The 17267-nt window shown below is 36.8% G+C and overlaps 1 protein-coding gene across 1 annotated transcript; it reads right to left on the bottom strand.

The window, feature by feature from the left end:
• Positions 1-5046: 5046 nt before the first annotated feature.
• Positions 5047-8991, bottom strand: LOC149556071 (putative kinase-like protein TMKL1). The gene is made up of 2 exons (XM_089830206.1): positions 6921-8991; positions 5047-5831 (listed from the first exon to the last, which is right to left on the bottom strand). Exons 1-2 carry the CDS (start codon positions 8398-8400, stop codon positions 5182-5184), a joined length of 2130 nt encoding a protein of 709 aa, XP_089686332.1. The 5' UTR covers positions 8401-8991; the 3' UTR covers positions 5047-5181.
• Between the last annotated feature and the right edge of the window lie 8276 nt (positions 8992-17267).

The following is a 17267-nucleotide window of genomic DNA, read 5'->3' as shown; positions in this document are numbered from 1 at the left end:
ACAAGATTCCTCTGTGGGTAAGGTTGCCTAATATTCCCCTTCATTTATGGTTGGATTCAGTCTTCGAGGCTATGGGGGAGGCCCCAAGGAATTTTTTTTGGTTGATACCGCATCTTCCAATGTGTTTTGGACGATGTATGCTCGCATTCTTGTGGAGATAGATGTCTCTAAGGGGTTCCGTGAAATGATTAAGCTAGCCTCTCCCAATGGCTCTTGGATTCAACTTCTTAATTATGAAGACATTCCTTTCAAATGTTGGAAATGCCATTAGACCAACCACCTCGCAATGTGATGCTCCTCTGGAAATGTTAGATCAAAGAAGTCACCTTCTCGACGGAAGGGGTTTCAGATGACCACTACACTGTTCAGAAAGCTCCCTCTGTAGGGGGTGGGTTGGTTGATTCCACTCAGGATTCTTTGGTGGTGGATTCTGTTGCTGCTCCTTATGATTTAAATATTTCCCCTATGGAGGTGGCCAATACTATTGTCCTTCCTTCGGAAGCTGCTATTGTTGATTCGATTGTTGCTCCTCATGTGGCTCTGGCTCCGGGGGAAGCTGTTGCCCCTCTTTCGTGTGGTGGTGGTACTTCTTCCCCAACTGAGAGGGCTTTGGGGGCTATTTGTGGTGTGGATGACTTTGCTTGGCAGAAGGTTGCTGAGATGGTGGAGGATGGATGGACAACAATAAAAGGAAAAAAGGTCAAGTCCTCTATTCCATCATTTGATGTCTTTACATTCTCAAAAGACGAGATCTAAATGTAAATCTTGAGGCTCGAATTACTTTTCCTGCTGCTCACTTGGTCTTTTGAGGCTGCCCCTTTTTGTTTTGATTCTCCTGGTCTTTTTGGCCCATTTTCTTGTAATTTGACATGGTTTTGGATTAAATGTCTTCTTTTGTAACCATGGGGTTTTAGGATTGCATTTAAAACCTATTTAGGTGGTAGTAGAGCACTGTGTTATCTGTGAGGCCATCCTAGTCACCTTGTTTTGTCGTGCAACCTGTTTCAACTAAGGTTTGTTGTCATTATGTGTGGGCTTCATTGAAAATTATAAGATTTGTAAAGGGTTTCAAGCACCCTCAAAACCTGTTTTCCTTGATAAAAAACATTCACAACCAACTCTAGAAAATGTTGTTAAATGACAACTTGAAGCAACACAAAGTTTGAAAGCAAGCTGTCTCTTTTATTGATTGTAGTTTGCCTTACATGTAAACACAACATTTTGGAATGCACACAAAAATTGGCAAAGTTTTGTCGCATTCCCAAAAGATGTTTATTAACAATGAGCCCTCTTGTATTTATAGAAGAGATACTATGAGAAAAGGGTGGAAAACTACCTATCTATTGTTGACTTATTCAACATTACAATCCCATTCAATGTGATTACGTGTAATTGATGTGACCATATGCAATTGTAATTCTATGCTTTACACATAACTTGTCAAAACATAAATAGATATGCATGATTGAAACTAAACTAAGATATGCATGTTTATTAACAATGAGCCCTCTTGTATTTATAGAAGAGATACTATGAGAAAAGGGTGGAAAACTACCTATCTATTGTTGACTTATTCAACATTACAATCCCATTCAATGTGATTACGTGTAATTGATGTGACCATATGCAATTGTAATTCTATGCTTTACACATAACTTGTCAAAACATAAATAGATATGCGTGATTGAAACTAAACTAAGTGTTTGACAAGACAACTCTTATTATATCATCCTTTGTTAGAGAGGACTTCCCATTGCTAGATTGACAACGCTTGGGATCTTGTATATGGATGAGAACATTTGCATGGAAAATTATATCTTGACGTTTGCATTTGATGAAGTTAAATAATTGATCTTTATTCTAAATTGCAACAGTTTTCAACTCCTCTATAGTAATGCCTTTATCATTAATTTGAAAGGTGTTTCTCTCCAACTTGTCTTGAACTAAGCCCCAACCTTAAACTTTTTTCCAAAAGTAATATACTCTACTCCTTGAGCTTATGTAGATCAAGTACTAAAGCTACATAAATTGTAACTTAAAGGGATGGAAAGTGACAAGGAAGAGAATTTGATGGGTCAATCGTTATACTCCTTCCAACCTAAGATTTTTGAGAAAGAAGATCAATTATTACCAACCTACTAGTAAAAACAAGAAACTTTCAAATCTTTCAAAGATAGAATCATTTCTAGACCTATTACACAAGGTGACAATTCCATTCTCTGTGTCTCATCCACCAAATTAAGAGAAGATATATTATCCCTAAGCAAGGATAAATATGGTCCAAGATGATCAAAGCACCCAAGGTTCTCATATAGAGTTATGGCATTAGGGTCATCTGCCAAAATCTAAGAAAAAATAGGGGCTCAAGGATAAACATATTTAAGTCATGGGCTTTCTCTCGACAAATTGCACCTAAAAGTCAAAATATTGATTTTTTTTCCTCAGATCTACGAAAACACAACTTTTCATAGATTTTGTATTGTTTTTTGCTATTGACCATTGAAATCAAGAAGAGTTCATACTAACTTTTTGTAAAAATTTGTTGTGTTTTTGTAATTTAAAAATGAAGTCAAAGGTGCAATTCGTTGGGAGGATAGTCACATCCCATATTTAATATGAGACCAGAGGAGAGCCTTACCTAGAAATTCAATAGGTGCATAAGCATTAGTGAACATGATAGTCTCCCTTGAATAAAAGCATGAAGTCACTACTAAAATTGGACTTTTTCTTTCTAATTACCAAGGAGGAGAGTTTATTAGGGTCCTAAAAGCAACCCCATCGAACATACATTTGGCATCAATATAGAGACATTGACTCCCTCATGAAATCTTTGAGACAAAGCTAAACAAATCTTTTACTAAAAGCTTTGACTCCTAAGAAACAACATTTTCTCTATGAACTAAGGTGTTGAACATACTTTTGTCTAGGGATGTTGCTCAAACCCTACTATTCAAAGAGATCACAATTAGTTTAGGGGGTTAGTAAAGAACGTCTAATGCCTTAATGACAACATATTCTACCATCAGTTCCCTTATCAACTTCACCTTTTCTTGGTTTTTTTTCTCCCAACATTTAGTACCTTGTTGTTACGCCCTTTCTTAATGTTCTTTTGTTTAAGTCCTATCAAATAAGATGCCTTATTTTTACCACCATCATTTGTTCCAAGCTCTTGCAATGGATTTAGCATTGCATTAGCTACATTTAACTCAATTTTAAATACAATCATAGGGACATGATCTACCCCTAATGTAAGCAATCTTGACTCCTACCTGCCATTTATCCCAAACTAGAAATGGGAACACCCCTTCCTTCTATATGACTTGCATCTTAAAAAAAGTATCTGTATTAGGATTGAAAGTAGAACCTCAGCCTAAATAATGTACATCCTGAGGTAGTTATTGTGCTCCATTGTGTCTAAATCTTCATAGTTACTGTTTATGTTAGTGTAGTTTCAATAGGATAAAACTCACTAAAGATATAAATATGAGATGTATATTTAATTAGATATATTACATATATATTATATATGTGATATTTATATATATACAAATATATGTATGTTAAATAACAAACTATTATATTAAATACTAATAAATAAACATGTCCATCTATATTTCATCTGATATAAGAGAAATGACTGCCATTTAGAAAGCACATGCCATAATAGGCAGCAATCCATGAAAACTAACAGTTTCAAATACTATATTTGTTATTAGAAAACCCTTTGAGAGCTTCCCTAAGCTGCTGATTCATAGATACTAATAAATAGACATGTCCATCCATACTTCATCTAATATAAGAGAAATGACTGCCATTTAGAAAACACATGCCATAATAGGCAGCAATTCACGAAAACTAACAGTTTCAAATACTATATTTGTTACTAGAAACCCTTTGAGAACTTCCCTAAGCTGACGATTCATAGATTTCTCTTGTCTGAGATCTCACAGGAAACTCTTTTGTAGCTTAATTAAGTCCGAATGGTTCAAGGTATATCATTCTAGAAAGCATGGTATAGAGGTATCTTGATGTTTCTGGGTAGCTTCCCATGCTTTAGGAGTTTTGATATTGAGTCATCGTCCATCTTGAACAAGGCAATCTTTGATCATTAGCAGATGAGTTACCCCTTTAATTGATGGCTGTGCTTTACAAACTATTGGTTGCTTCTGGCAAGTGATGCCCTTGTTCATGTTTTCGCAAAAAATGATGCCAAGAAGTTGGTGTTCGCATTTGAAAAGGAAAATTCAAAAGAATTAAGTTGATGGCTTCATTTGTGGACCACTGGGAATGCCTCGGATGTTTGAGGAATGCCTGGACATCCCGAGTGTTGTTCCAGGGGCAGCAGGGTGTTCCCAGACGTACATCCCAAAAAAAGCAGTCCCCAGGGACGGCCTGCCATTGGAGCCCAAGGGCGTCATTCCCCACCTTAGCCCACTCAATTAGATGAAATGCATTATCTCATTAGGAGGCCTCAGTTACTGAAAAGGGGGGAAAAATCCACATAAATCCAATGGAAGCTTAAACATTCTAATTTCTATTAACTAGCAAAACTTCTAATTATTGATCAGCCTCAACGGTAAACAGCATATAATCAAAAAAGACAAGCCAGAAAAATATATGTGCTCATAAAAATATATTGAATAAAAAACAAGCGGAAAAATATATATGCTATTACAATTGAGGATAGAACTTTGGAGGAGCTTTAGAAGCTAGTACATCGTATACAAAAAAGCTGTTTTGTTTTCATGATGGAATGACTTGCAAGTTGCAAGCCGATTTTGATGGGATTCTAATCACAATGTTTAGAATGATTTTGGTTGTTCTTTCTTACGCAAAAAAAAATGTCAAGGTTGAATTTCCTTGCAGCTACTTCATAATTCACTAGTATGAGATTTTACAAAAAGCAGAGGGATAAATTGGTGTTTCTCTTGGAGATTTCAGGAGTACCAAAAGATTTGAGAAATGCAGATAAAGAATCAATCTTTTGAGAATATCAAGAAATACACTCCTGCTGGAAGTAAAATATAATAAGATACATTCATCCCAAATAAGAAATGAGATAATTTACTATATTCAAATGTATAGTAAGTTGAAACACAGTAGGGATTGACATTATATCCAGCACCTACAGAGACAGAGACTTAAAGAGGAACGAAAAATTCATCTTTCATCTGTACTGGATCACAACAGGAATTCTCTACTACTTTTATCATCTGAATTGTATTGCGGAGAAGGGGTGTAAAGTGGCGATTGTGATTTGGGTCGAATCTCCTCGAGTTGGCGGACTACCTCCTTAACATGTGGTCTAACAGATGGAGATGGAGCACAGCAACCCATTGCAAGCTGCAGCACTTGAAGAAGACCTTCATCTGCTGGACTTCTCATTCCTCGCAAAAGCTCAAGGTCAAAAAGTTCTGAAATCCTTTCTTCAAGCACTGCAGTTTTTACAATGGTTGGCAAGTCGATGATACGACCTGATGAATCTGTTCTTCCCGATCTTCTTCCAGTGAGAATTTCAAGTAAAACAATACCAAAACTGTATATATCAGTTTTTGCATTGGCCTTCTTCATCTTCACAAGCTCAGGTGCCTTGTAACCCTGTGATGCTGCAGTGTCTAACATCTCAAGATTTGCAGTTGTATTCATCAGCCTGTGAAGGCCATAATCAGAAAGATGAGCAACGTAGTTGTCATCCACAAGTATGTTTTTGGACTTTATATTCCCGTGTATAATAGATGTTGGGAGACCAGTGTGAAGGTAAGCTAGACCTCTAGCAGCTCCCAAAGCAATTTTGTGCCGCCTGGCCCATCCTGGAGCTTGCCTATTTGTACCTGCAATATGAACACAAGAAGTAAATTGAAATTACGTTGGATTAAACCAATGTATTGTCTGCCTTGAAGTAAATTTCAACTGGATTTGATCCAAATCCATGCAATTTGTGGAATGGATGGTGTTCAGTGGATACAAGAAGAAAGTTATGCATTCATTTGAATCTCAAATCCACCTGACAATGGGATCTAGTAAGAAAAGAAATTGTCCGAGAGGCCGCTATTCTGCCAAATTTGCACCCAGTCTCATCTCCTATTTTGGTGACTTTGGGAAATTGAATCTTCATGGGCTCTCCACTATAAGGCAGTCATATGACACATCAAATTTAGACCCATTATCTAATTAGTGAATGCCAAATGTTGTTATGTTCCTCGTGATGGACACTAGGTTATATTCTTGCCTAGGTTTGGCTGGAGGAGGAGGTTATGTGCTTGTAGAGCTTGAATGCCAAATATGAAACATAAGTTTTGGAGGCAGATAACAAGGAAATGCAGGTGTTTATGATTGAGGATAGAGCTACCTACTACAACTATTATGGAACTTGGATTAAAACAAACATTTGGAGCACAGAAGACCAAAGCATGTTCTCTGCTGAAAAGGCGTAGAATAATTGCCACCGAGCTTCAGAGAACCCCATCTCTGGCAGATTTACTGTTACAAATACTCAATAAATCTGAATCATTGATATGCTGCAGTTTGGTAACCAGTTATTCTACGCTGATCTGAAACATAGCAAATTTGTGATATTGCTATCAGGAATTAACTGTGTAGTTCTTGAGTCAAACTCATTGATTCATGTTTCAATAGTAGCAGTTCACATAAACCCATTTCTCATGAGAATAAATGGAACACTTAGCACTCATTAGATCTAAGTGATGCTTATGAAGCACCGAACTTCACCCATCCCAGTACTATTCCAGCTTTCGGGCACCTAATTAGGGAGTTTCGTCCATCGCTGTGACTAAATCCTGATAGCAATGTGGAAAATATCTCGTACTTATCACCTAGCAAATTTATTGATTTGTATACTACTGAAGAATGAAATGCAAAGTAACGCAACGCAAGAGAGGAAAGAGGGTAGCAGAACTCACTGTGCAGAAGCTCCGAGAGACTTCCTCTGGGAAGATAATCATAGGCCAGCAGTTTCTCCCCTCTTGTTCCCGAATAGAATGCTCGGAGAGACACAAGATGCCCGTGCCTGATCTTACCCAACTCTTCAATGGCGGGCATGAATTCCCCTCTAGATCTGAGGCATCCATCTCTGAGAAGTCGAAGTGCTATCATAGAACCGTTTCTCAGCCTCGCTTTGTAGACTGTACCATAACTGGATTTACCCATTACTTCTCCTGTTGCATTCAGGACATCATCCACCGTCAAGTGTTCACCTCCTTGGAAATGTATCAGTTTCCCACCTTCATTTCCCATGTCCTCTTCCTTCTCCTTGGGAGGGGCAGACGAAGAAGAAGAAGTCCTATCAATGCCACCATCTCTACTAGACTTATGATAGCACCCGATTACAAGAGAGCCCACAACTACTACAACAGCAATTGATCCAATAATGATTCCAGCAATGACTCCAGTACCGGGTTTGGCATGGTCTCTGGTCAGATTGAATTGGTTTACTACTGTAATGTTAGCAGAAGCAGCGGCAGATGCCGGGGCAACATGACATGGCTTTAAAAGGGGCTGTCCGCAAAGATTTGCACTATTTTCTACAAATGAGTTTTTATCAAATTTCTGCCTAAAAATAGGAATACGCCCACTCAGATTATTATGTGCAAGATTGAGAACCGTAAGATTTGGAAGGTTTGCAAGCTCATTTGGTATAGACCCAGATAGAGAGTTCCCACTCAAATCAAGAATTTGAAGAGAAAAACAAGTTGTAAGAAAGCTAGGAATTACCCCAGATAGACTATTGTTATTCAGTTCCAGTCTCTTGAAAAAAGGGAAGCTTCCAGTGGCCATTGGAGGCTCAGGAATGTTCTCCGATAGCCCGTTGAATCCCAATACAAGCTCTACCAAATTATCAGAAAGGTTCCAGATAGTTGCAGGGATGCTTCCACTGAGTTCATTGCTCTTAAGTTGCAAGCTACTCAAATTAGGCACATTACCGAGCTCTGGAGGAATCTCTCCTCTAAGGCTGTTGTTGTTCAGATTCAACCACTTTAAATTTATCAAAGATCCAAATTCCTTTGGCACCATGCCCTCCAAACCAGCCCCTTGCAGATAAATCCCACGAATCGAAACCTTGGGGTTATAGGCCAAAGATAGACTCCGCCTTACTTTCATAAGGGAACAGTTAATAGGGGTTTCATCGTAGAGCCATGAAACTCCCTTCCATCTGCACACGGGCCTAGAAACGTTCCATGATAACAACATGGGATTGATCAATGTCCCAGACAATGTTGATTGCACCTTGAGAAGCGTAGAAACTTCAGGGTTAATCACTAACCCATCAATGCCGCAAACCAGGACTAAAATAATAAAGAGTCTGAGATTCATTTGAGAGAAAAACTGCAACTTTTTGTCCACAGATCTCAAAACCTTCCCATTATAGTCCATTGTATACATTTAAAATTAATTTCTCAAGCTCAGAATCACCTGTTTAGAGGGCTTCCCAGCAACTCGGTGGAATTTCCATAAAGAAACCCACTTGAATAACTTCCAATACAATAGACTCCCATATCAGATCCTGGGTTTTTTTGAACTTTTGTGGCTCAGTATAAATACCCATCTGGGCTTCCTCCTGCGTAATCATTTTCCAGCCACGGACAGTAAACTTTCATATCAAACCAACAATTTGAAACTATTTTTCCGCATAAACGCACACCTTTAGGATTTCACCAAGCAGACGTCCAAAGTTCACCTTTTCTTTTTAGGCCTATTCTGATACTTTTGAGCTTGTAATCAGTAACAAGAAGGCCAGGCGTGTCCTTTCTCTGAGACTGGAGTTATCCCTGTCTCCATTTTTTTAAAGAATTTTACAATGCACAGGTGACCCTTGTCATGATTATTCCCACCATCTACATCATTGAATGCATTCCATTATCACTAGCAGCACTATCTTGAATAACATGCATGAACTTGGGCAATGATTTTGCCCACCACCCACATTCCCATCTAGCTTTTGTCAAAGCACAGTCAGGGTTTCATTACAAGTACAAAATGCTTTTTTTTTAACTTTCAATGCCGTAACTGGAGGAGGGAAATGAGTAAAATATAGATACCATAAGGCCACTTTAATTAAAGCGTGGAGCAGTGTCAACAAAATATGATTAGTAATGCATGCATATTGAGTAGATTTAGGACGATGTCCGTGGAGGACGAATGTGTTTGAATTTTGTCAGAGGGTAGTCTGCAACTGAGTTTGAAGCCCAAAGCATATTGTTGTTTTCTTTGTTGAACATTCAAGATTTAGACTATATTTTTTAAACAAATTGTTTAAGAATAAATTGGGAATCAGATTTCAGTTTTTTAAACAGAGAAGCATATTCATACTCTAATCTTTTTCACTAAACTATAAAATACAGATTATTTTTATTTATTTTTGCTTATGCTCACTATTGTTTTTGTTATAGATATTCTTACTAACAGTTTAATAAATGAAAACACATGTACTAAAAATATATGCATTGATAACCAATCACACACACTTGTAGTCTATAAATTTTCAGTTTCTTTGGATCGTGATTGATCAATTTGTGTATCGCTATTGAGACATTTCATAAAGAGACATTTATCCTATTTACATTTTTTAGTAAATAACTATTGGTGCAGAAGATAGGAGTATTGGACAGGCATAGGGTCCCTACAGAGATCCAATTCATGCTGCCCGATCTGAAATTTGAAGCAATAAAATGTAGAAGCAACATAGCTTCATAAATCTCTACAGAGATCCATGACGATTCATGTTGTGGGATCTTAAATTTGAAGTTAGATTCAAAGACACTCAATAAAATGTAGAAGCAAAATAGTTTCATAAATTGCAGAAGTCTATTAACTTTAATATTTTTTTTCTAATAGAACATCATTAAATTATTAATATTTGAGTCTTTCTAAGAAGATGACATCTTTATTTTGAAAATCATGCATGATTATCGCAACATAATTTCATAAATTGTAGAAATCTATTAACTTTAATATGTTTTTGAATAAAGGAGCATGATTAAATTATTAATATTTGAGTCTTATGGAAGAACATAATATCTTAATTTTAAAAATCATGTATGATCAATATATATATATGACTATTTTAAATCACTCATAATATTTTACAATGGCTTAATTTACAAGGCCCCTTCTTAGAAGTGAGGTATTATACCAACACAATCAAATATGATAAACATTAATACAATCAAATAAGATGAACATTAGTATATTTATTGTTGAGGTGTCGAAAAAGACCCTTCAAAGGAATAAAGTGATATTTCACATTAAATTATAATAGTTGTATATTAAATCACTTTTTATTAGTGTATTAATATAACATCACATAATTTATTGCTTTTTAGATATTAAAAATACATTTAATAGGATTACAAGTACTCATGAATAATATTTACAAATTTAAAATTACAAATACTATCATTATACTACTAAAACATTAGACATTAAATATACTAATTAAGAATAATTGATTTATTTTTCAATATACAACTATTATGTGTGTGATTGCATTTTTATGTTTATAATATTATTTTTTTAATTGGAAGATCTACAACCTTCATTTGTGGTTACTATATGTCAAATAGAAGCACCCAAAAAATAAAAAATTGTAATATCTAAAATTACCTTCACAATGTTGTCTATTGACCATAATCTAAATAGAACCTAATTTACATGACATATGCCTTCATTAAATGTAAACATTACAGTTTGAATGGAAAACTAAATAGTTGAATCCCAATAACAAAATGACAATCATCACAATGACTAACTCATTGATATTCATTGCTACCATTTATTTGTTTTCATTACCACTTTTATCATGTAGATAATATCTTTTCTAAACATCAAGGATTGATTTAGCCTCAAACAAAATTGCACAAGATCAACTATTTGTAAGTATGATTCTAGTCAAGATCCTTCAAAATTTAGTATTTATTCATCATTAATCTCTAAATTAAAAGTTAATTAGGAAAATTATAAAATCACACTAGATTAACTAGACTACAAGTTCAATCTTATTTAATACCTTAAAATTGAATATACGTTCATCATCAATATTTTAATCATTAATCCAATTTCAAAATTTAAATCATCTTAATTACAACATCACATTATTAAAAATAATCTCAACATCACATCATTAAAAATAATTGTCCCAATTTCCAAATAAATTCTACTCCATTTCCTTTAAATCAAAATAATAACACTCATTTATTTATTTCAACCAATCAAATTTATTTTTCAAATAAATCTATACCTAATTATATTGGTAAGTTTATCATCCTTATTACATATCTAAACTAATATAAAAAGCTAATTTTTGAGACTTACACAAAAATATTAGATTATGAGAAACTTATATAATCATTTTCATAAAAACATTTATAAGATTGAACTCGAGATTTTTCAAGAAATGAGATTAACTTAATAATTACACATTTGAATTAGGTAACGAAATTTGTCTTTAAAGTTAGTAGTATAAAATCATGTCTTTAGGTGAAAGAATAACCACTCATTTTGGAATAAGAAGTCAATAAAAATTGAATTTTAAAGAAAATTCAACCTAATTTTATATAGTACTCCATCATTAATCATTTTGTCCAAGTAAAAGTGAAAAAAATTGAAGATAAAAGAGAAACCAATTAAAGGGAGTGTAGCCTTTTACACTTGGCTTTACGTCTTTATCCAGATACACAAGTCTCAAGGTGATAGAGATGTGCAGAAGCGTGTTTATATTTACATGAAACTTACTATCGTGTAACTTGCACATTACTATGCCACCAATCATTGTCTCATAGTTATTGGTTTTAAATTATTCTATCTTTATGCATTGCAAAACTGTACAGTGGTTACTGAAATTTCCTTCTCTCCAATTTGCCCAAAATCTAATAGAATTAGAATAATAGAATTAGAAATCATGATGATCAATTTTAGAAGTGTTTTGGGCAAGGCAAAACTTTTGGTTATAAATAAATATTTAATTCATTAGTTAATTATTAATTCTTGTGGTAAAAAGAGTTCATAATTTAAAGGTATTGAATAAGGCAAGAGTCTTTTATTTGGAGAACATAAATTTAATAAAGCTTTTCATTATGGTATAGCAATTATGTTTGAATTAAAAGCAGCCAAAATTAGGGGGCTAGCCCTTAAACAGTCAAACTGGCCTACTACCAATGGATTGCCAACAACCAAAACTACCCCCTACCACTTAGAAAACAAAAATATATAGTTCAGAAACATAACTAAAAGAGTATCAATAGGCCTGACATACAAACTACCTGTATTAAAACTAGAAAAGCTACGTAAATATATAAATCAAGGCATAACAACCTTAAACCTAGCCAAGTTCAACAACCAACAGATAAACAACATAAAAAACTAGAAAGAGAGAGCCATTAAGGCTTCTTAGCCTCTTTCGTCCGCAGGATGATGTTTTGCCCAATCTTTCGTGAGGAAGTCAAATAGTAATTTGGAGTCCTCCTTTGGCAAATCCCCCTCCACATCTTTGAGCAGGTGAAGTGTGGTGGCAGCTGCATGTGTCACTTTGATAGTGAACTTTGTCAAAAGATGCATCATTTCTTCCAACGCATGAATTCTTTGCCACACCTCACCACTAGCCATCTTCTTGATGTCCACATTGACCTCCTACATGTCGCTAGGAACGTTGTCCACCTATACCAAAGTGACATCCTGCACATTTGGGGGCTTAACATTATCCTAGGGAGGAATCTTAATAGGGGAAGAAATTGTTATGGGGGAGGGCACACTATCCACCATATTAGGGAATTGGTTTTGGGTTAAATCCACACACGCCAACCTAATGGTGGTTGAAACATGCGACACCTCTTTCTTCTCCTTCATCCCTCCTCCTGAGCTAGATCATGAGGAATTCAAAACCTCCTCTTCCTCCTCCTTGATTCTCCCCTCGCCAAAATTTGATGCCTTCTCTTTCATCCTTCATTTGAGACGACCCGTGTCCTTCGAATTCAAATCCTCCTCTTGCGAGGCCCCAGCTTTCAACTTTCTCTTGGCATTGGACTTAACTAACCTCCCCGACCTCCTCCTACCCCCTCTCCCTCATCCTCTGACTCCTCTGGTTCCTTCTCTTTCCCTTTATCCTGTCTCCCTTTCTTTCTTGAGGGGGTGGGCTTCAACTCAACAGGGGACCCACTACGTGAAGGCTGTGGGGTAGGGGCACTGGGGCCCGTGATTCTAAGGGGAACCAGTTGGGGCCGGGGGTTTGGATGGGTAGAAATATCAATTTACACAATCTTAGGGGGGACTAGGGCCAGGTGAAATTGATATAGCCGGAACATTAACCCTTGGTGTAAAATGGTATAATTAACAGCCTTCCTCATTTTTTCCTTAACATTAGTTACCGAATCCACTAAATCATGCAACATAAAAAATGGAATGGAAATAACATCATGGTGGTGAAAATGGTTTAGGAGAGAAAAGTGGTAGTAATAACAAAGACCATACCTCCCTTCCAGAGTTAAGTACTTCATCAACGCTAAACATATTCCATGGCTCAGGGAGCTTCTCTCACATAAAACCACCTCTATGCTGAATTGGTTCCCCCCCTCCAAAAAGAAGCATTGCAGACTCGCCTCGTCAACCACCCTAGTCACCTTTTGCCATTTCCTTCCCTTCATTGCTCAGGGAGATGACTTCCTCAAAGATGTGGAATGAGATTCCATTTATCGTAACTCTTTGGTCCTCCCAAGAATTGACAAACTATAAAGAACAATTTTCATCATGCCCATTTAGCGCCTCCATAAATGGAATGAAGCCACCTTCCCTTAGCATATACCACACCAACGACTTCATGTCATTCTTCTCGATCATGGATGGCTCAATTTGCATAAGGTCGCCACCCATCTCTGCAATTTTCCTTAAACCTCTCTTCTCCTTCCAAACCTAGAAACACTTGCTAAGGATGACTTCACACTTAGGCTAAAAAATAATATCCCTTAAGTGAAAATAATGACCATTATTGCTAGTAATTATAGTAGCGTCCCTTGTAGAAATTAATGTTACGTGTCGACCGCCTCTATTTTTCTCCCAATCTTTTCCATCATTCCCAATACACACTAACCATTTAAAATTTGAATCTTTTCTCATCCCAGCGTACAAGAACACACATAAGAAAATTAAAAAAAACCTTTCATCTCAAACTTCAAAATTCTTTCTTTTTTCGGCCATGTGAATTTATTATTACTAGTACCATTTCCATCACTCCTTGCCATCTGTCCTTCATAACTTTGTCCTATCCACCAACTCAGCAACAGGTCACAAATTTTTTAAATAATTCTCCAGCTAGGATTCATCATGCTTAATTTTTTGACTCACTAAATCACTTACCAATTTGGCAAGGCATTTAATTCCCTCCAACATCTTAGTCCCTTTACCTTTAGGCCTAATGCCGCCATCCCATCTGCCACACTGTTTCTATCTTGAAAGATATGATTCAAATCGAACTTGTTTAAAATAACTAATAAGTGCCTGATGTCTTCTATAACATGTTTAATGGCCCATCCTTCCCTCATGTTATCTTTAACAATTTCAATAATGATTTTTGAATCGCCTTCAATCTCCACATTTCTCCATCCCACACTTATCACCAATTTTAAACCCCAATAAAGAGCCATCACTTCCTCAGTATTATTAGACACTTTCCCTAGCTGTCCAGAATACACCAATAGCATCCTGCCCTTACTATCCCTGACCATACCTCCTCCTGCCAAACCCTCCTTTCTGGTGGCATCATCAAAATTAAGCTTGACCCAATTCGTAGGTGGGGGTTTCCATTGTGTCCTTTTCCTGGCCAAGGGATTGGAATTATCAGTTTCCATTATACCCTCCTCCAAGTTCTGGCCCTTGGCCACTCTGACATCCAATAGACTAGGGGGAATGCCGATTTTCTCTACTTGTTGCAACTCATATTCTCAACCATAAGTTTGTAGATCTTGTCCACAACAACCTCCTCACTTCTTTCTTCATTCCTAAACACTCTATTATTTTTCTTCTTCCAGATACCCCAACATACATGAGGGGGGGTGGGGGGATAACCTTCCACAAATTGAGAAGGAGGGGGTGGTCAAAGGGGCCTTGCCAATTCTCCACAAATTGCACCAAATCCTTGTTAAACACCCAGATCACCTCTAGCTTATGTAAAAGCCTCCCCTAAACACTAGAAGCATAACTACAATGAAGGAACAAGTGAGTAATATTCTCCTCCACCTTCTTACACAAGTAGCATCTATTGGATAGTTGAAAACCCCCTTTCATTAGGTTATCAATAGTGAGAATTTTCCCATGAATGGTGGTCCACCAGAATATCTTAATCTTTTGGATTAAATGATTGAACCATATAATCCCCCAATCATTAGGTTCTAATTTTTTATCAAACATTAGTTTGTAAGCAGATTTAACAAATAACTCCCTTGTCGAAGTGGCCTTCCAAATGAACTCATCATTCTGATCCATCCCCATGATTATGTACCTTTCTAGTAGAGTATTTAGCTCTTCTATCAGGTCCCCTCCAACCGAAGCATTCTATTGCAACTCCACCTTTTTCCACCTCCTCCCTGGGCCAATAAAATTTGAAACCATACCCCTATACTCTTGGAGGTGGTTCCAAAGGGACCCATACTTTGTTCTTGCCAACAGTTTATCAGTAAGCCACGTGTCCTCCTAGAAGTTAATCTGATTACCATTAACCACTAGCCACCTTACACCATCCTTCAACAGGGTTATGTTTTTTGCAATATTTCCCCATATTTTAGATCCCATAGGAAGATCATTTCTCCAAGTGTAGTGAGAGAATTTCAGATCCCCAAGTACTTGGCTTTCGGAATATTGCACCAGTTGGCTTCCTCCTTCATCGGGTTCCACTCCACCTTGGTGAGCAACACATTATTCAAATCAGATATCTTCCTTACTCCCAAACCACCTCTTCTTTTAGGTTTACAAACCATATCCCAATTTACCAAACTCAACCTATTCTTCTCACTTCCTCCCAACCAGAGGAAGATACGTTGTATTTTCTCCAATTTCTCTACCATACTCTGGGTATTTTGAACAATGTTAGGAAATACATAGGTAATCCTTGGAGGGAGGAAACTAGAAGTTGAAGCTTACTCACACTACTCAGTGTTTTACCTTTCCACCCAATCAACTTCTTTTCCACCCTCTCTAGAATTTTATTCCAAAAGTTGTTGCTTACATCTTTCACCGTTAAGGGGAGGCCCCAATACATGTTTGGCAACATAACAGTATTACACCCAAAATATTAACCCTTCTCTGTATATTAGGGGGGGTGTTGAAGAAGAACACTTTACTTTTGTCCAAATTAATTTTCTATCCCGCATTGGCCGCATATATCTCCAGCACAGACTTCTAAGCTCTGGCTTTGCCCACCGAGGATTCCCCACTTAGGAAGGTGTCGTCCACAAACTATTGGATCACCTCGAGTGGAAATGTGGATGCCAGCTTGACACATTTAATAACCCCCCCTTCCATTTTTCTCAAGAACACCCTTCTAGAACTTCAACAACCATGATAAAAAAATAGGGGGAGATAGGGTCACCCTATCTTAGTCCTGTCTCCCCACCAAAATTCCCCTAAGACGAACCATTCACCATCACTGAGTAATTGACAGTTTTAACCATAGATTTAACCATCTTTATAATCTTTTGACTAAAACCAATTTTACCCATAACTTCATACAAGAAAAACCAATTAATCCTATCATAGGCTTTAGAGATGTCAAGTTTCAAAGCCATACCTAGATTACCACTCTTCTCCATAGAGTGCAAAACTTCATGAGTTGTTATGGTATCATCAAGAATTTGGCATCCTGGGAAAACCCATTCTAGGTTTTCCCAATGAATTTATGCAACATCGGTTTTAACCTGTTCACCAAAATTTTAGAGAAAATCTTATAAGTAGTGTTGCATAGGCTAATTGACCTAAAATCAAAGAGGATCCCTGGGTCTTTAACCTTCAGGATCAAGGTAATAAACATTTTATTATGTTACTTGAGAAGCTTCCCAGTTCTGAAGAAGTCACGAGCCACCTGGAGGAGATCCAATTTAATAACATCCCAAAAATGCTGGAAGAATGCTCAGGGGAAACCATTGGGTCCCAGGGATTTGTAGGCTTTCATAGAGAAGACAGCTCTGTAGACTTCCTCCTCGGTTACCAACTGTGCAAGTTCCTCATTCTCTTCAACCGAGATCATAGTAGGCATGGAATTAATCAACCAT

Source organism: Cupressus sempervirens, chromosome 5, assembly GCF_028749045.1.
Source record: "Cupressus sempervirens isolate cs-2001-9-10 chromosome 5, ASM2874904v1, whole genome shotgun sequence".
Classification (NCBI taxonomy): domain Eukaryota; kingdom Viridiplantae; phylum Streptophyta; class Pinopsida; order Cupressales; family Cupressaceae; genus Cupressus; species Cupressus sempervirens.
This window is presented reverse-complemented; position numbering and strand designations above follow the sequence as displayed.